Source organism: Protopterus annectens, chromosome 16.part0, assembly GCF_019279795.1.
Source record: "Protopterus annectens isolate FY-2018-M chromosome 16.part0, PAN1.0, whole genome shotgun sequence".
NCBI classification, from domain to species: Eukaryota; Metazoa; Chordata; order Ceratodontiformes; family Protopteridae; genus Protopterus; species Protopterus annectens.
In genome coordinates this window covers 608,837,198-608,858,683 of record NC_056750.1, presented here as the reverse complement: position 1 = coordinate 608,858,683, position 21,486 = coordinate 608,837,198, and the positions used below count along the sequence as shown (strand labels likewise).

At 40.0% G+C, this 21,486-nt stretch overlaps 1 protein-coding gene across 2 annotated transcripts in view; it reads right to left on the bottom strand.

Moving 5' to 3' along the window:
• LOC122790848 (adenylate kinase isoenzyme 5-like) overlaps positions 1 to 21,486 on the bottom strand; it is a 1,153,343-nt gene that overhangs the window by 84,637 nt on the left and 1,047,220 nt on the right. For both annotated transcript variants that reach the window (XM_044058488.1, XM_044058489.1), the window contains one exon: positions 11,174 to 11,337. In XM_044058488.1, the coding sequence (XP_043914423.1) occupies positions 11,174 to 11,337 (164 nt within the window). The remainder of the gene's footprint in view (positions 1 to 11,173; positions 11,338 to 21,486) is intronic.

Genomic DNA, 21,486 nt, shown 5'->3' with positions numbered 1-21,486 from the left:
TTCACATCCAGATCAAGTGAGGTCATTGTTCCCCTGCACTCTTCACTTATCAGACCAGTGATCGAGTACAATGCCCCATTCGGGATGCATCTCACCCGACACCTGCAGCAATTGGAGAGACCCCAAAAGTTCCTCACCAAAAGGATAAAGGGACTCCAAAATCTGTCATATGCTGCCAGACTGAAGAAACTCCAGCTCTATTCAGTCGCATACCGTCTGCTCAGAGGTGACCTGTGCCTGACATACAAGGCCATGTCCAACCCAGAATTAATGGACATGCTCCACCTCAAAAAATCCAAATCTACCAGATCCACTAGAGCAAGCGACTTAAACCTTAGCACGGATATAAATAGGACATGCTGGAGGGATAGATTTGTCACCCAGAGACTCCCTATGTTGTGGAATAAAATCCCGGTCCATGTGAGGCAGAGCACCTCACTGGCTCGGTTCAAGAGAAATCTTGACCGGTGGATGGGAGATTGTAGGTTTACCCCGGGAATCATCTCTGTGTCACTGCTGGACAGAGGCACAACAAACTAATGGGCACAGTATTTTTTAACATAAGGGGTGGCGTAAGCCACAAAAACTCTGGGCTAGGCTTATAAATGCCTTAGGGCAGATAGCCTAGTATAAACCTATGAACCTATGAACAAAATTGCTAAATTTGCCAATAACTCTACTTTCAGAACCTACCACTGCCAAGTGCTAAGACACCTTAAATGGCTAGAAATACCCCAGTTATTCACTTTCCGAAAGCTAACCACTGCGTTTAACATCCTGACCAACCCTTAGAAAACATCTGCCTTACAACATCTGCTCACCCATTACTCTACCACTCGCCCCCTCTGCTCTACAACAACATCTCTCCTCAGTACCATTAGGGCTAACACTGCAGGAAAATCTCTCTACTCTCGTACCATTGCTAAGGTCTGGAATACCCTCCCTTCCCCCATTATCTCTTACACAAATATTACACAATTCAAAAAACTACTTAAATCACACCTTCTGGAAACTTGGATCTGCCCATGCATAACTTGATACAATTCCCCATCATTGCGCTCTCCTACTACTATGGATCCAATTTCTCAACATAGGTCTCGTCTTACTAGGTCAATTATCTTACTCTCATTACCTTTTGTACTTCCTAGGATTTTGCATATTTATATAACTTTTTTATTTATACTTGTTCTCTCCAGGCTAGTTACTATAATTTGTCTAAACTCTTGTACTAAATTTTTTTGCATTTTCCCTTAAATTGTGACTGATATTCATTTACTATCTGTAATTTTGTTGTACTCCTATTTTCAGTGATTTTCTCCCTTGGCCTCCGCTGAAAATGGACCTTGTCCAGCTGGATTTTCCCAGTTAACAAATGTAAAATCAAATCAAATCAAATAAATAAATAAATAAATAATTTGAGGCATTCTCCACATATTGACTAGATTCTGAAACACCACAGCCTTTCACTGCCAATTGTGCAGGTCTGCCAAATATCTGCTTAGTCTGTCTGCCACAACACTGATGGGATGTATGATGCCTGAAGAGTCAAGAAAATGCTATAAAGCCAGCTCCCAAGCCATAACTGGCAACTGGCACAGAGGGCATGACCTTGTACGTCCCTTGTTTGCTGAGGAATCACATTACTGTGTTGTCTTTAACCACCAGAAGATCCAGACTCCATAGGTGGTGAAGGACTTTCAAGGAGTAGATCACTGCCAACATTTCCTTGATAATGATGTGCTTCTATGCATCTCTGGGCCCCCAAGTGGCCTGCACTTGCACTTCCACTGAGACAGCTCCCCAGGCTAAGTTGGATAAATCTATTTGAACAGATTGCACTGAAAAAGGACAGAAGGGAAGCCCCTGATCGATACTCAAATGTGCAGTCCCCCACTGTGAGCAGCATTGGTAACTGAGAGTCTAGACAATGCAGGTGCTGGGTCCAACAATTCCAGAAATACCACTGAATTTAATTCATGTGGAAACAAGAGAGTGATATTATGAGAATCATGGATGCCATAAGCCTTAGAATTTTTAAGAATTCTCTTGCTGTGGTGAAGTTCCCACAGGAGAATTCCTGACACACCAGTGGTAAGGCAGAATCTTGTCTTTGGGAAGAAAGACAATTCTTTTGCTGGAGTCAATTAAGCATCCCAGGAAGATGAGTCTTTGCATGGGTGTCAGGCATGACTTCCAAAGATTCAATTTGAACCTTAGGTGGGAGATTAAGGTTGAGGCCTTCTCAAAGGACATATGTGAATGCCAAGAGTCTGGCAGTCAGTCACTACTACAGCAAGGGATTTGGTAAACACTCGAGGAACAGTATATAGTCCAAAGTGAAATGTAGAGGACTCATAGTGCAAACCAGACACAACATATATTTTCTGAAGCAATGAGCAGTGGGGATATGGTGATATGCATCCTTGAAGTCCAGGGTCACCATGAAGCAGCAGTCTGTTGCAAGGCGAGCATCCTGAACTTGGGGACCTTGTCAAAGGTATTAAGAAAGGAGAGGTCCATTAATGGTCTCTACGACAGATCTTTTCTGAGAACCACAACAATTCTGGAGTAGAAACCTTTCATTCTTTATGAAGGAGGGACTGGTTCTATAACCCCCGAGTCCAGCATTGGCAGGAGTATAGAAGGGAATAACATGGTCTGGTCTGGTGGGTGATGTGGCATCATCTTGAACTGAGGTGGATGTTCCTTTTCACTTTCACCTGTAACCTCTGTCAACACTGCTGAGCACCCATTTACTGGAAACTACTGACAGCCAAGCTGCCTTGTTGAGTGCTAACTTTTGAGACAGGGCACCCAGAGTATGACTTGTGAAAGATGAATGCCATGCCTTGTCATAGGTTTGCAAAAGAAGCCTATCTTGTTAGGCTTGTTGGAGTTCTTGTCCTGCCATTTCCTTTTGGTGCCTTGGTTTTGGTTGCTATGATGTCTGTTTGTTGGGATGTCAAAAATTACCCTGCTTAATGAAGGGAAGCCTGGGAATATGGAATATTTTAGACACCCCTTCAATCAGTTTACCTCTGTCATCCTAGTACAATGATCTGATTAGCACAATCAGAATCAAGTGGAGTGTGGAACATTCATAATCTCATTTTTTAATTCTTCAGAAAAGTTTTGACTGTTCAACCAGTCATACATACTTATCACCACAGATGTCACTACATTTCTAGAATCAGTATCAATCCCTTCCAAGGTACTGTTTAAAACAATGTTTAGACACTTGAGAAACACTGGACACAATATCTTTGACACAGACATTTTGCTCAGCAGGTAACAATACAGCAAACTCATATAAACTATATATTTACATCTTAGCTCAAACATCCACATGCAACATTGGTAGTTAAACACCTTAAAGACAACTGTGCTGGACATCACCAGCTTCTTTCAATGAGATTCTTGCCAGCTGCCTAGCTTATCTGATGGGAATGAGTTTGAAGAAGACATAGTCTTTTTACTGGTAAAGGTCACAAACAAGGGGGGTTGAAGACTAGGCATGGTTAAGCCAACCTTGAATTTCTTAAACTCTTTTTAGGCCAAGACTCACTCAGTAAAGGAGAATTGCAGGCTTTCTTAAAAACATCCTCCAACACTGGGATTAATGGAGGGAGGGAGGGTCACCGTGCCAAGGACTTGATCATCAAAAAGATCATATACCCTTGCTGACTTCAGGAGCAGCCAAAGATTGCTCCCAACTGAATGCCTAAATCTAGCCAGCATTTCAGGAAAAAAAAAATCATATGTCAGAATCCCTTTCAAAATCAGGATATCTGGATAGCCCCAGCATTACTCGCAAATCGGGTTTGTATTCTCTGTGGCACAGTGAGTAAGAGCAGCGAGCTCCTGATCAGGGCATGGGTGTGCCAGGGTTCAAATCCAGATTATTCCTCTGCACAAAGGAGGTCCAACCACTGATCCGGGTATCTACAGGCCCATAAGTCTTATCAGCCTCATATGTAAGGCCATGGAAAGAATCATCATGGACATGATAAATGAGGACATAGGTAACCTGCAAATGATGGACCCATCACAGTTCAGCTTTGTTAAAGAAGGGTTATGCCTATTAAATCTGGTGGACTTTTTTGAGATGGTCACCAAAGCATTGGATGAAGGTAAGAGTGCGCCATACAGCTTACCTCAACATAGCCAAGGCTTTTGATACAATACCTCACCTCAGGCATTACAGAACAAGCTCACTAATTTAGGTATAAACCCTTTTATCACCTGCTGGACAGCCAAATGGCTCACTGACATGATCCAGGAAACAGGTGAGGCCACCTCCACCAAGAGACCAGTCACTAGCAGAGTACATCAGGACTCAGTACTCGGCACATTCCTTTTTGTCATCTATTTCTCTGAAACTGAAGCAAATGCTGAAGGTTTATGGTTGACTAAGTTTGCAGATTATTGCAAGCTGGGGTTATCATCAACTCCCCTGCAGACACTAGCATTCTTGAAGAAGGTCTATCTTTAACTAACAAATGGTGCCAAAGCTATGGTCTTAAACTCAGTGCTACGAAATGTATAATTGTACCCTTTTGGAAGTCAACCATCCTGATTAATTATCACGTTGATAATATGTTTCTAAGAGTCGACGCAGTGGTCAGGGATCTGGGTAAGCACATAGACAGTAGCCTTACCTTCAACCAATACATAGTCACAGTCATGAGGAAATCCTTTTACATCACATAACTTATAAGTAAGGGTATTGCAGCTAGGTCCAAACAGGTCATTATCACACTGTATTCTACCCTTATCAGACCAATCATAGAGTACAAAGCTCCCCTTTGGTATGTTCCTGACCAGGTATATGCAGCAACTACACTAACCTCAGAAGTTACTTACAAAAACAATACAAGGTGTTACAAACCTACATTATGTATAACACCTTAAAGATCTTTCCCTCTCCTATAGATTGCTGAGAGATGAGCTATGCCTGGCTTACAAGGCATCCACAAACCCCACACTTATGAATCTTCTCCATATTTGTATATCAAAAGGTACCATTAATGCAAGGTCTAGAGACCTGAATTTTGTCTGTGACTTAAACAGAGCATGCTGGAGAGATAGACATGTCACACAGACTGTACCTCCTATGGGGCAGGCTTCTTCCAAGTGAAGCTGAGTTAATCTATTACCCAATTTAGGAAATTTACACTAGGTCTGACACTCATGTCCAGTATGGACAGAAGTAGCTTATAAATGCCCGGACCTCAATTTCTGGTTTGGATACTCCACATCATTATTCCTTTGGGAAAACTTGGCTAGGCTTAGAAAGGCCCCCTCCTGATTATTTGCCTAGTAACAATCTATGAATCAACTGCCTGAGCAATGAATCTTGCCATAGCCACCACCTCAGGTGGAAACTCAGTCAAAGACTGTTGCCCTACAACATGGTGAGTCTTCTGTCTCTTTTTTGCATGCATTAAACTAATGGGAGAATTCTTGACATGATGAATCAACACTGGCAACAGATTCTGTACCTCTGACTGCCACCTGCACCTAAAGAGTTTGGTTCTGCCTTACCTCAACCAGGCACTGGTACAGCTCTAGAGGATGTGTCTGACCTTTGTTTCATGCACAGTTGTAGTACTAATACCACAGCAGGGGATCTGGAGGCAAAAGAAGGTGAGTGATCTGATAGCCTGCTTCAGGCTACTACGGAGTTACAAGCTGTAGGCTGAGGCATTTTTCTTGTCTTATTGTCTATGTTTTAGCTGTACAAGAAGTAGATGGTGATGGCGATGTAGTCATGGTATCTGAATCCATCAAGTCAGGGGACAAAAAATCTATCGAGCGCAATACGAAATACTGGATGCATGGCCAGCCCAGTACAAGGATGAACAAATCCCACTATTCTCCCTATAAATAGCAATCTAAAGACTATTTCTGTAGGATACTATTGTGAACATTGCACTAAGAAAACAATAGCATTTTCAGTAACACAGTTAAAAGCACAAAACACGGGTCACAAAATTTCTCCAGTTTTAAGAAGTAAAAGCTAGTTTCAGCACCAAATGGATAAACATAGCCTAAAACAGTATTCAGGCTGGAAATAAATCATAATCTGATGAAAACTTTTTGTCAGAAATATTTAATATACAAAATGCCACCAAAAGCAATCTGAAGTCTTTCTCCAGGAGTTACCAATTCTAAGACTGCACTGAAGAAAATGACAGATTCAGTAACACAGTTTCAAACATAAAATACACACAAAAATCACTTAATTTTGTACAAAAAAGGCTAGTATCAGTCAAACAGATACAGCCTAAAGTAATATTAGAGAAGAAATAAATAATAAACTGATGAAAACTTTGTCAGAAATGTTTAACATACAGCACGGTGCCAAAAATCAGGATTTAAACAAAAAACAAAATTTAAAATGCTGAATCCTGCTGAAACACCTCAAATAATCATAACCTCAAAGAAAAAATGTAATATCAGCAAGTTTTCCAGTCAAAACTTCCAAATGATGCTTACAATCAATAGCACAGGCCTTACTGTGCTAGTCAAAATAAAAACAGAAGCATAGGTTCATAGGCAAGTACTAGGCTAGATGCTGTTTTAGGCCATTTTAAGCCTAGCAAATTTCCCAAAGGCAAGAATCAAACCCTGTACCTTGTGTCTGTGAAGTAAACATCTTAACTATTATGACAATACACAATTTCTAATCAGAAAAAAAAAACAGATAAAACAGAAGAATACTCTGTTTAATAACTAATAGAAAAAGGCAGAAGAAATAAAACCCACAAGGGAAGACTTCACAGAGTTCCTTCTATTACTGTGACACTAGAAAAATGAAAGGCTTTTGTCTGTGGGTCTGAAAAGCAGTCCCTGTACTCTCAGGAAATTGGTCAGTCACACCCACAGACAGGCAGGGGGAGGAGATATAAGCTTCGTAGACTGCCAGAGAGATAGAAGAGCAGGGCACTAGTACCCATATGTCAGTAAGGCAGTGTGTTTGCTGAACATTAACATTTTCTGCCATAAAAAGTAAAGTGGAAATTTTTCCCCCAAAAGGAAGTTATCTGCCCAGCGATATAACAGCATTAGCTGAATGCCAGTCCTACAAAACCCACAAAGGAGCACTCTCTTCAGTGGCAGGAATGTTCTGAAGGGCTTGGCACCCAAACCTGACTTTTAGGCAGATTAGTTTGAACTAATGGTTTGGGTGTATGGAAGGTACCTTGGTTGAGTGTTGTATTCTGTACAGAATACAACTCAAGTAGCTTAGGCTGCTGCAGCATTGATCCTTATGAAGAACATCTGCTCTTCTTGGGGCAAAATGTGTAGGACACCTTTCAAAAACTGCTTGACCTCAGACGTGGATAGTGGTGGATCCCAGGGCAGACAAAAACAGAGAGAGCTGACAAATGAACTTTGATAGAAAAAAATGCCAGTCTTGAGTTGAGCAGATTTGAGTAAATAAGAGAGGATTTGCAGGGATACCCATTTGATAAGAGTCCTGTTTTTCTTGAGGCACCAAAGAGAAAATCTCTCTCATTTAAATGTAAGTGAAACAGTAAGGCATAAAGTCATTAGAAACTCGTTCAGCCTGGATGAACAGGGATAGGTAGGTATTCAATATGAATAAACAGACCTGAGTAAATATCACTGGAAACAGAGATTGAAGTGTCAACATTTTGAAACTTGGAACTTTTAGAAAGGTGTTGAAAAAGAACAGATCTAAAAAACTGGTCTCCAACTGCCCCCTTTCCTGGGGACCAGAAATTGTCTGGAATAAAACTCTCTTCCCTGCTGGTGAGAGGTAATTAACTTTACTGTTCCTTGAGAGAACAGATCCTGAAGAACTGGGAGGATGAGACAGAGTCTTGGTTCTGAGGGGGATGAAAATCACTGATCAAACAAGAGAAGCAATCCAACACATTTTTTAACATTTTTGAATGATGGAAAGGACCCATTTTGTCTGCTGCTATGGATTCCCAAACAGAAAGAAATTGAAAATGTTTCTGGGAAAGGAATAAGGGACTGGCCAAGTTGAGAGGAGCTACAGTGGGCCAGTCATTTAGAGGCTGTTTTTGTTCTGGAAAGGGGGGATTTTAGATCCCATAAAATCCTGTTTTTATCTTCAAATTTCTTTTTAGAGGATTTTTTCTACTTTTGTGTGGGTGTTTGATCTTTTTTAAAAAGCAGCATTAGACATGTAGTTCCTCTGAAACTTTGGAACTAGAGGGAGAAAAACATGTTTGAAATTCTACTTTGCCTTGCACTCCTCCCATACATCTCGGAAAAGTTCTGCAGTAGCATGACCAAAAAGATGTTCTTTGTCCAGAGGATAATCCAAGTTTTGACTTAACATGTTTTGGTAGAGTCTTAACCGAGAATCTCCTATGTACTGAACCAGTAGCAGATGCTTGAGAAGATGAATCAGCTGCATCATAACTGTACGTGATGGAGTGCCTTGACACTTGAGAGGCAGAATTCAAAAGAGAGAGGGAAAAAGTTTAGTTGTCAAATTCTTTCAAATCAAATGGAACCTTATTCAAGTCCCCCAAAACAGACAAGTTAAGTCAAAGCACGGGGTTGGTAGATGTATATATATTTTTGCCATAACTATCAAAAGCTCCACTGTCTTTATCCTTGGGCAGAGTACTGGAACAAAGAAGCAGCTTGGTAGGTTTATCAGTGGTAAGGAAAATTACAACAGGGTCAGAGGAAAGATTTTTATATAAAAACTTAAAGGACTTCAGAACCTTAAAAAATCTGTCAGGGTTCTTAAGGGAAGGGGGCTGGGATTTGGACTAAGAGGAGAAATGGAAATGGTATCCAGTAAGGCCCCTATGACCTAGAAAGGCTGAAGGGTTTACATGTACCCTAATGTCAAGAGATCATAATATCTCTTTTGCATGTCTGAAACCTGATTACCCTCCCACTGAAATGCTGCATCATCTTTAGAACTGCATCTCAAAAGGACAACTTTTCCAGTGGAGAATATAGGGACATTGTATCTTCCTCTTTTAGATTCATAACTCAAGGGAAAATGAAAATGTGAGAAATATGTTAAATAATCCACATTGGATTCAGAATTTTCATCATTTGAGGATGATTTCTCTTTGCATCTTAACAGCACGAGAGTTATCGGAAGCAGAAGAAAAGAAGGAATCATTTTTAAAAGACATAATGGCTTTGAAAACTAGTGAGAGAAATCACATCACTCCTTTTTCCAGGTCTTTACTAGGATACTGAAAGGTATGTTTGGTCTTCTGCTTCTTTTATTGTGGGGAAGTAAGGTTGAATAAAAACATGGAGGCTCTTGAGCCCTGACATACCTCAGGCAGCCAGATACTTTTCCCCCAACAAGAATCCAAGGAATACCATCTGGTCCATCCAAAATTACAAGCCAAGGTTCCCAGTTTCCACCCAAAGTGGATATTTCATCAGTGTTGACATGGAAGGCTGCTCCATAAAGGAAGCAGCCAAAGAACCCATGTGGCCCGAGGACTTATCAGCTGTCACAGTGGAGATGTCTGGGTCCAACCAGACAGCCAAAGTTTCAGGCTTGGGCTTTTTAAGCTTCTTTTTCAAAAGAGGAACATCCGAGTGGGAAGCCTCTGAGGCCCATCTTACCTTGAGTGAGCTCCTTAAGCCTTTGATTTTCCAGGTACATGTTAAAGGAAGACAACTGGCTTCGGAGAGTCTTGGGAACAAAGAAGTGACAAATGGAACACACTTTGTCATTATGAATAGCACCAAACTAAACACTTAAGAGTGATTGTCCCTGTAAGGAATTTGCCTCCCACAATCACATTTTCCTTATTTAGATGACTTGAAATAAAATATCTTATTCATAAACTAGAAGAAAAAGGAAGGCTCCCCCAATGGGGATACTTACATGGCCAAGACAATGGAAATGACATGGATCATGCAGCTGACAGACAGAAGTTGAATTATGAGTTCTGTATTTGGAATAGCAGCAAGAACATTCTGAGATAATTCCCATCCACACATCCTTTATTTTTATGTGCTCTTAGCTCCTTCACTCTGAGGTCATACATTGCAAGTACTGTGCAAGAGGAAGGTATCCAGGTTTTGGTATGCTGGCCAGATATATGGCTATCTTTCACAGGTTATCCCATCCTTCATTAATATTGTAACAGTGATTCAAGGAAGGACATATTGCATTGCTTCTCTTTTCTGCATGTTTTACATTTGGGAGAACAGAAAGCCGATTAGTTTAAATATTCTGGTTTTGTACTCCCTTCCTCTCTGCCTTGGGAAAACACAGGTCAGCGGCCACAAGGTCAGATTACTCTACAGCAGGCCATTTCATGAATAACATGGCAATCAAACTTAGGTCATTAGAGCACACACAACCACCGCCATGCTTCGGTATAAAGGGCAGTTAGACTTTCTGCTGTTTTTGTGAGCATGCACTCTAATTCACATGCTATGCTACTGCTGTGAGCATTTTGTTTTTCAAAACCTGTGATCTAGTTCATGTGGTATACCTGTTACTGATAAAGTAGGGGTAATGCTGTGATTGTGCAGGATTATGTTTTCATAGTCTTCATTTCTTGGAATGATAATCATGTTCCTACTTTAAAACAAAAAGTATATTTTATGGAAATGTGCCCTTTAAGCTATATTCCTGCAAACGTTATTCTTGAAACAGATCCATAAATGCAGTGCACAGCTAATGACGTAAAATGTAAGCTTGTTTCTGGGAGACAGACAGGTTTGGTACTGACTGCACAGCCATGCTGCAGATGTGCTTGGTCCTAGCTGGACTTCATTCTTCAGACGCCATCCTTGTGGGCAAAACACACTGCCTAATTTAGCAATCCTTACGTGTTGCAGTAAACAAGATATCTGGCTTACGGTGGATTAATTGGTCACAAGAGTGTAGGAGGTTAACCAGTACATCCCCAGAACTGGAGGGTTCAGGATGCAAAGCTTCTACATTCTACATGATTCATTTTTTTTCTGTTTGCTGTGATTTTGATATCTTAACAGTTTTATTATTAATTTCATCCTATCAACTTAGCTGTAGTTTGGTTTGCTCATGTTCACTCTTTGTATAATTTTTACTAAATCTTTTTAATTTTTACTATAATTTTGGAGGAAAAATCAAAGAGGAATACTAGGTAAACACACAAATGATGCTAAAAATGAATGTAAAAAATGTTTCACTGACCAAAGGAACAAGTTCTCCTTTCTTCATGATTTCTGACAGGTGTTTTCCTCTCTCGGAGCCTGAGTCGACCTCTGCCCTGAGTAAGTCACCTGTTGACAGGTGAGTGTAGCCATATTTTGCCACAATTTTTTCACATTGTGTGCCCTTTCCAGAGCCAGGGCCACCTACAACAATAACAACATCAAACAAAATTGAAGATAATACTTAACACATTTCAACTATACACAAAAAACACTCTTGCAGTTTTGTAATAATCGTACGTACATTGCAAGCTAAATCCTGTACCATAAGGTCTATCAGGACAGGAATGTGCTACTTTAAGCTTAGTCACAGTAAATGAAATACAACAAATAGATTTCCAAATTAACCTATTCCCTCCAATCCCCAGTAATGACAAATGCACTTCTCATTCCAGCATCAATTATCTCTTATTGCAAGACACATGAAGTGGGCAGGTATAATACCAGTGTAGGTTATTGCATGTTAACGCAGTCCAAAAGGACATGTCACCTTTGAGCAAATGATGATGACCAGAATGGTTTTCTCCTACTATTACTATAAGTGACCAACATAATCAAGCCACTGATTTAAACCAGAGACGGCAAAGGTTATCAATGAAAAAAGGAAGCTACTTACTTACCATAACAACAGAGCTGGGCGAGCATGCGTATTATTTGGTAACAGGAGGACTAATGCCATTAGGCATTGTGACAGTTTGGCACTTGAAACATTCCCAGGCTATAACCCCCTTCCCTACAATCTACTGCAAAGTATTTCTGTCAAGATGCCATCCAAAGAGGAAAACAAAATAGACATATGCCTGTAGTTTAGGTAAACAGTGAGAAGGGGGAGAGGGTGGGTATGCTACTGAGGATAGATCTATCATTATTTTAAGGATATAACTTTCATACCTGGTATGAGGAGCTTCATTAATGGTAGCAGGAGCACAGAGTTCCAAGCTAATCACCTGAGGTGGTCTCCCTCAAGCAAACATACAAATAATCACTGTAGCTCCAAAAGAGGACCTGAACTAGGTACCACACCGAGCTTATAGTGCCCTGTGAATGTACTCAGTGAAGATGAAGTAACTGCTGCACTGTAGAAAAGGCCTGAGAAGTAGCAACTACTCTACTATACCACTGCATGGGGAGCACAGAACAGAAACTTGCTGTAGTTGTCACAGCAATAATCAAATACAATATGCTAGCCACTCATCCAAAGTCACGTTAGAGGGTTTGAAACCAGGTTTCTTGTTCAAGAAAGAAATTAAAAGCTAAATATTTTCTGATAAATTTTATTTTGTCGATATAGAATCTAAGTTGACTATAGAGGTTGGCATAACAGTTAAAGCGTTTACCTTACAAACACAACGTGCAGGGTTTGATTCTCACATGGGGTCATTGGCTAGGCTTAAAATGGCCCACAAGGGCAGTTAGTCCAGTACTAACCTATGAACCTATAACCATCCAATGAAGAACATATTCTCCACTATTAGAGCAGTTAAGAAAAACAAAAGTTGTGTACTTACCATAATGATAGATTTGTTGTCTGCTTCTGCCCTTCCTCAACAATTGATTTTTTTGCATCAGACTCAGATACATCTTCAGGCCACTTCTAGACCTTGGATCCAAAGCTCAGGCTCCTCTCCTTAACCATAATTCCCCACTACAGACCTAGTTATCTCAGTTTGAGTCTGCCCGAACTTTATCTAATGGACAAATAACCCCCTTCTCAAAAACGCAAAAATAAACAGATTTACTATATTAACTCATTCTCTGCTCTGATTCTTGAAGAAACCTATACTCAATCCCTCAAAAAACAGCCAAAAAAAAGCCAAAGCATCTATCTTCCTTAATATTAAAGATTTAACAATACCACCATAGAAACTACCACATCCTTCAAACAACTTGGCATTTGGCTAGACCAATTTCTTAACTTTCAACTGCACATTCAAACCATAGGGAAGAAGATCAACACACTACTGTTCTGGCCAAACAAACTATCACTTCTTCTGTCCAAAACACCCAAAGCTGCCACAGCAAAGGAATACTCTATCTTACCTCAAATATGGGCTACCCATTATAGCTGCAGCCTCAAAGAAAAATGCCATCACCTTACAAACCATCTCCAATAAAATCTGCTAGTTTATTACTAACTCCCCCAGTAATGAACACTACTACCTAACTCTCTCCAAAGCTAAACAGTTCCCAGTACATTTGACAGCCAACCTCCTTCTAGGATCATACCTCTACACCATACCGAATTTCTTGGTTTTTACCGGTTTTGAGGTTCAAATAATGAGGTGCCACGATTCCCGAGTGGCATCCCTTAATTTCCGATTTTCCTGGCTATTTTTTGAAATTATTGGCCTTTTGAGCTGACATCACGTCATCACAAGTGTGATGACGTCAGCTCAGTGAACAGCCTGCCAGCCTGTCGGAAATTCAGCTTAAGGACGTGCGAGCATTTCCGGCTTGCTTCAGGAGGACGTTTGTATGAAAACAAGGGAATTATGAATAAACTGCTGCAACAAGAGCCGTAATGGTATTTTTTTATTCAAAGGAGGAGGTGGAGGCATACTGAATTCTTAAGTCCTGTTTATCTTGCTGGGCAAAGTGCGTGCAAGTTGTATCTGCTGGCTGCTGAGCTGCTTGTAAGTTCCTATTAAATGGATCACTACACTACCATATGACATATTTAGATGCCAAGCTTTAGCTTTTAAATTCTATTTGTTCATTCTGCAATTTTGTTTGGTGTGAGTGGGTGACCTAACTTTACATTACAGAACAGAAGGAATTCTCTTCCCTTTTTCCTTGACAGCCAGTCAGGATCCGAGAGTAGGCCTGAAGGAGCTCAGCTAACATATGTAGCTAACTATTAGTATTAATGAAATTCATGGTGGACGTTGTTACCTTTTTGTAGCTTTCGATTAGTTTCATTTTTACCTTTGTTCTGCACAGTCGTACAGTGCTCCAGTCTTGTGGGAAAATTGTAGTATGTAAGTTTTGCAAGATAAGTTTCATCTACTAAGCTGCTAGCGTAATGTGAATGGGACTATTTGTTGAAAGTGCTGTTTCTCAAACAGTTGAAAGTTAACAGGAGTGAACGCAGATGCTAAATGAGTGGTTGAGTTGACTGCATTCACAGTCATCAGAAATACGCTGTGGTCATTTGATAAACATTACTGCGGTCAGATCATTTCTGTTGTTCATAGTTCATAGAGTAGTACTAGGCTAACTGCCCTTGTCAGCCATTTTAAGCCTAGCTAATTATCCCTTGTGAGGTCCTGTAAAATTTTCGTGGAGCCTGCGTATCCCATAACTAGTGGAGAAATTTAGTGTTTACTTATTTTGGTGGCAACAAAGCAATATTTGCAATCTGCTGTCTGAGAATTATGTAATCATTAGTTGAAAAGACGCTTTAACATGACTGAAGGTGCAAGAGTCATAGTGGACGTTTTACAGGTGTGCAATGAAACAGAAGTTGATAATCCTGCTGTGGAAGGCAATATTTTTAAGATTTGATGCAATATTTTTAAGAAGACCGAGTACCATAGTTACTGATTTATATAATTATAAATAATGATGTTAATTAATGCAAGGCATTACATTTAAAGCTGGATATTCAAACTTTGGACTTAAGCATTCGATTCATCAAGAGTCCTCAAGCCATTTTAGCTTAATAATTTATATGTTGCATATGTAGCAAATCTAATATCAAAGTTGATCACAGTGGTTCTTGAAGTACACTTTAAGTTAGGGAGGTTAATTCCTATTAGACAGTGTGTGGATTTTCTGTTGTCAGAGAAGCATTAAGCAGTTGAAAATGGTGTGCATTGATTCTTTGTAGTCATAGCCCAGTTCTGGCAGCCTAAATAGGGTTAGTGTTATTGATCCAAGTGGTTCATTAATGTACTGGGCTCTTTTAAGATGCACATTAAAGTAAAATAAATTATTTTTAGTACACAGTGTAATGTTTACAGAGGGATATACAATGCATAGGTGGAAGGAATGTTTTGCATGTTTTTTTAATCTTTCTACATAACTGCTTTTTACAAATAAAGCATTCAGATCTTCTCTTCACTGCTATCAGTGTTTCTGATGTTAGTATATTTAAATGCAACAAACATAGGCTGTGAACATACCTCTCAACTGTAGAGATTTTGCAGAATGTCTGGATTTTTCCTTCATATTTTTGGTCCGTTTTTCATAAAATTGTGGTTTTCTGGTAAATTAGGGGAAAATCATTAAAGACTGAAGTTAGAAAATAATGACAGATATTTGAGTTTCAGACTTCATACTCTTCAGAAAATCCATGCTAATACAAAACTTGCTATTCTATCAATTTTCTAACTTTGTAAGAGCAATATTTTAAAAAGTCCCTATTTTTGGGCCTTTATCCCACTTTTATTTATGGCTTTGTTCAGATTTCTTGCTCTAAGAGGTTGAGAGGTATGGTTATTGGTTATCTCTCCTGCTCCATTTTCAGTTTATATCTGCTGGTTTTTTATTATTTCCGTTGTTGCTGGCCGTTATCTCTCCTGCTCCGTTTTCAGTTTATATCTGTTGGCTCTTTATTTTATCTCTGTTACATTTCCGTTCACTGTGTGTGCTGAGCTAAACTACCTGGTCTGCAGTTGTAACTCTGGGGCCATATTTTGGTTGTCTGTTTTTCAGTTTGTGTTTGAAAGTTGGTATCCCACAATTCCATTTGAGGTGGGCAAGGTTACATAATTATGTATGCAAATGTTATGTTAATCAGCGTACAGATTTGTACCTATTTTTCATGGGCCTTTGTCCAGGTTTTTGATGTTTCTAGGTTAAGAGGTATGACTAGGATCATTAATTCACAAAGCCATTTTTTCTGAGACATCGTCACCTCTCACTCAAACTTTTCCCCAACCCCCCACATATAATCTCAGGGGTGTCTAACTCCAAAAACTAAAATGCATTGCACTGCTAATGCAATTCTCCTACCACCTAAACTATGGTACTCCATTCCTCTCTTGGTCTGAGATATCTAAAATTATTTGGACGTCAAACAACTCAAGGAACACCTCTTCACTCAAAGTGCAGTTGCACCCACTCAGGTCACATTACATGAAACCTACGGTTCTCTCACATACTCTTCTACCCCTATTTCATCTTCATTGTCTCATCTTGTCATCCCCTTACTTACTGCCACTCATTCATCTTACTTCCCTCTTTTCTTTGCACCTCTCTTACACTTCTTGCTACTCCTCCTTCCTCTGCAGAACTATCACCTTTTCTCTGTTTTCTCCCATAGTATCCTTTCCTGCAAATATTCTCACTTGCCTCTTCCAATGTCATAATTTCTCTCTATATAATGACATGCTGTTATCAGTGTAGCATAAGCCATCTCAGTCATTATGGCTATATCTTATCCATCAAGCTCTGCTAAATTTAATTCCATTTTCCATTCATGTTTTGACATTGTAAACTGCTTCTTGAACAAAATGTAGCACATTCTTGCATCTGTAAATATGTATGTATGTATATATATATATATATATATATATATATATATATATATATATATATATATACACACACATACACACACATATATATATTTTTTTTAGCATATCCTTGTGACTGGAAAAACGTTTTGCTCATTTCTTACATGATTCTATTCACATGGGGTTGTGCTTATAAATTGTCCATTGAGATCAGAGCACTACCCTAATAAATAAATAAATAAATAAATAAATAAATAAATAAATAAATAAGACCATATAAACAAACCAAAGTAGAGATCAGTATGATCATACCAGGAAAAGAAATAATAAAGTTAGGGGGCTGGAGGGAGGGAAGTTGAGGAAGGATAGAAATAGAAAAAGGGCAACCTTGGGAAACCTCCGGAGACTTCAGCTACCACTGAATATATGTTTTTCAAATGCTTGTGAGATGCACTCGGAAATTCATGGGTTGATGCCCGATAGACCATTGGACTGCAAGTAACCACTGAAGAACTCACATGTGATATCTGGTGAGAGGAACCAGGGTAATAGAAGTGGCCACTGATCCTATGAGGTGTAGAATCATTCTTGCTGGTGGCCTCTGACAGGCAAGAACTTCTAAGGCCACTTCTTATCACTTCATATCCACTTCTGAGAAACTTCTGGAGGACCTGGCAGATGTCATGGACTGTAGCCTGGTGTAGCCTGGAATGTTTCTTAAGAGTCTGCAAGCAAGGATAAATTTAATCAAGGGTGAACTCTGGTGTGCAAACTCTCTCAGATGTGACCCATTTTCCGATCCAAGGGTCTGAGATGCAAGGTAGCTGTTGTAGAGCTTGCAGATATAATGACTGGATCTGAAGGTTTAGGTCTGAAGACTAGGCTTTTGGATCCTAGGACATCAGAGCTGAGGATTTTTGAATTTTAGTTGGCGTCTCTGATGAACTCCTAGGGGATGTCAGTGGGAAGCATTTTCTATGCTGCGATGGAGCAGATTTTGGAGATTTACCAGGGGTTTGAGTCCCAGAAGAAGAAGATGCAGCAGCAAGGAGGAGGCCTTTCAAAATTATCTTGCTGCATTGGTCAGTCAAAGCCCTTGGATTAAAAGTAGAACAGATGCAGCAGCTGGTATCCAAACAGGCAGCTCTGATAATATAAATGCACTCCTTGTGGGCATCCGAGCTTGGAACTTTATGCCCACAAGAAGTGCATTTCTTGAACCCTGTCGATTTGTCAGGCATAACAGGAGTAAGATCGAAAATTAGAACTGCACTAGAAAAGTAGAAAAAATAAACTTTTTATTTTCAGTCAGAGAGCAGGAAAGGAAAAGAAAATAGGATCAGCAGAAATGGTAATGAAGAAAATATCCTGTGTTAAAGGGTAAAGAAGAGTTACCAACGATGTTAAAGGCAGGGGTTTTCAGTGGACCAACCCCCTTCTCCGTTTCATAAATTCAAGAATTTCACCAAAGGTGATGTCTTTTGAGGCAGACTTGGGTGAACCCTCACCTTCATCCAGATCTGCATCATCCTTGACAGACTGAGGAAGAGTCCATATGCTTTCACCTGCACATCTGTTTCTTGTGAACTGATTTTACTGGGGAAACAGAAGGTTCAGAATCAGACTGGGAGCTGATGTAGCAAGTAGGTCCAGAAGCCTGTGGTGCCAACCTTCCTTGTCTGGTAGAACGAGTGGAAAATGAAGGACCCAGCAGGGATTTGGGTGGAACTTGATTTCTGAGAAAGTGTCTTCTGACTGGGAAAACCCAAAACCCTTTCAACTACTTCAAAGGTAGAAGCTGCCACTGGAGCAGAGGATCCCTCCAGATCCAAGAAAGAGACAGAAACCCTGGCTCCTGGCATCCCCATCCTGGAAGTAGACCTCGGACCCAAGCTATCTAGTGCTGAGATCCCTAAGGGAAAAGACTGCTTCTAAAAATGTGGGGTCAAACTCTCCTCCCTGTGGTTGGAAGTGACACTGCCACTCAAGAGTCCCTTCTTGATCGAAGGGCATTGGAGTCAAGAGGAATACGGAAGCTCTCAGAGTTAATTAGAAGAAACTGCTGTTGCCAATGGAAGCATTTCAGAATGGGTCAGATCCAGAACGGTCAGAGCCAGAGGATGGACTGCAACAAGTAAAAGAAGTAGAGAAGCAGGATGACCAATGGTTGGTATGTTCCCTGGGGAAAAGTAGCAACAAAACCCTAAGCTGATTCAGCTTCTTCAAAAACATTCACATCATCCTGTCAACATCATACACTGTCATGCTCTGAGATGATTGGGTAGACAAAGACACCAAAGATGACCTGGAGTATCTTTTCTCCTATAAGATTGGAGTGTGCAACCTGACGCTCAATGGTTCTGGAGAAAACAGGGGCTGAAGGGGTCAAACTGGAACTGACAGATCTGAGGAATTGCTTTTTTCCTTTTCTTTAAGTTTACCCTTTTCTTTCTCCTTCTCCTTATCTTGTCTTGGGCCTTACCTGAAGACAAGAGCCCTGTTTTGTTTCTTAGCAGGAGAGGTAGAAGTGGAAGGTCCAAGAAAAGTACTCCCTGTCTATGGACGGAGATGTACCCTCACCACCAATTTATCACAGTGAGCTTTGTAAGGCTCTAGCACTACATGGCACATGAAGTGCATTCTGTGTCCAAATGGGCAGCACCCAGGCAATAAACACAAAGTGTGGAGGATCCTGAGGGGGGCAGTTTATGCCCACATTCTCAACATTTCTTAAAGGCTTGAGATTCAGCCATGATGAAACTTGGAGGTTAGATAGAAAAAAAGCTAGACAAATAAATATTGCAATATATTATCAAAAACTGCAGTTTGATAAATTATAAGCTCTATAAACAGCAATAATCAAGTAAGCAGTTGCAAACACTATTATTAACACACCACTAAGCTATAGCTATAAAGATAACACTACAGCTGGAGGGTGATGAGTCTCCAGGTAGAGGAGCAGCAAGGAATAGAGGTATTTAACTGTTTTCAAAAGTTTTGAAACTCTTTCTAAATGTAAAGGACATCAGATCTGAGACTTCAGGTGAATACGATCGGAGGTATTGGAGTGGAGTGCAGGGAATTATGGGTAGGGGAGGAGTCAGAGTGCTGGAACCAGGGAAGCTTCAAATTCGGTGCAGAGGTCAGATCCGATCGGATGTCCCATATGTTGAATCAGATGAAAACTGACAAAACTGGATCCTAAAATTATATTTTTTGCTATACTTTCGCAAATTGTCATACTTTGCAAACTGTACAACCTAGACATATATTGTTAGAACATTTTTTTAACCAGGCATAAGCTTTCACATGACAAGAAATTCCTCTATGAATGCATGCTTATTGAGATATTTACAGAAATATAAAAACATATGCTTAACTGTATAATTGGCAATATAAATAACAGTGAATATCTTTCAAGATGTGCAACTTACAGTGCAAGTATCTAAGCTACTTTTCTTCGACGTCGTCTAAAGTTTCACCTGATGTCATGCAACAGTTTGTAAGTCACTTGGTTTTTGAAGTATTAATATGGAAATATTGTTCATTTTCATAATTACTAACAACTAGCAACATCTCAGATACAATGTGATATAAAGTGACAGCGACAATGAATTTTCCTGTCTCCCACCATGGCGTATCACACTATACTCCTCAATAACATATAAGGCTCTTGGTTATGAAAATATAAATATGAAAATAGTTGACAAATTGTGATTAATTTCTCTATTACAGCATATCCTACATTAACAGTCTTAGTACCATTTTGACAATATCTCCTTGCACCTTCTAATACAGCCTATTATTAACTAGCAAATTGCTTAGTTAAAAAGACAGAGACAAAAAAGGAAGTGTGGGTGTGATCTAGAAATCTAAAAACAAGGCATTGTAAGTTTCAATGAGTTAGGTATATAAAGACTGGATCAGTGTACAAGGGTACAATCCTTAAAACCTCAGTACATTAATACTTTAATCACACTGTCAACTATTTCAACACCATTCCCCACTCGGGTATTACAGAAAAGCTCACAAACCTGAACATAAACCCCTACGTCACGAGATGGGTTGCCAACTGGCTTACAGACAGAACTCACACGGTAAGAATAGCGGGCTCCAGGTCCGACTCTAAGCCAGTCACAAGTGATGTCCCACAAGGCTTGGTCCTGAGACCCCTACTGTTTGGCATATACTTCTTGGAAGTACAGGCAAACACAGGAGGACTATGGCTAACCAAGTTCGCCTATGACTGCAAACTGGGAGCCATAATTGACTCTTTGGCTGACACAGACATCCTCCAAAAGAGCCTTACTGAGACGGACACCTGGTGTCAAAGTCATGGCCTCAAGCTAAATGCCAAAAAATGCATAGTCATCCCGTTTGGGAAAAACAAAACACCCACAAATTACCACATAGGTGGCAGCCCCCTTAATACAGAAGAGGTAATATGAGATCTGGAAACCCAGGTAGATAGTAATCTCGCCTTTGACAATCATATTGCCAAAATAGTTAGGAAATCCTTTGTTGTGGCCCATCTAATTACTAAAGGGTTCGCATCTAAAAATAAATAGGATATAGTGCCCCTCTACTCGTCACTCATCAGACACATCATAGAGTACAATGCCCCATTTGGGACGTACCTCACAAGACACTTCCAACAGCTGGAAAGACCACAAAAGTACCTCATAAACAGGATTACTGGCCTCAAACATATGTCCTATGCAGCCCGACTGAAAAAACTCCGGCTGTACTCAGTGGCATATCGCTTACTCAGAGGTGATCTCTGCCTGACTTACAAAGCCATGTCCAACTCAGAATTGATGGACATGCTCCACCT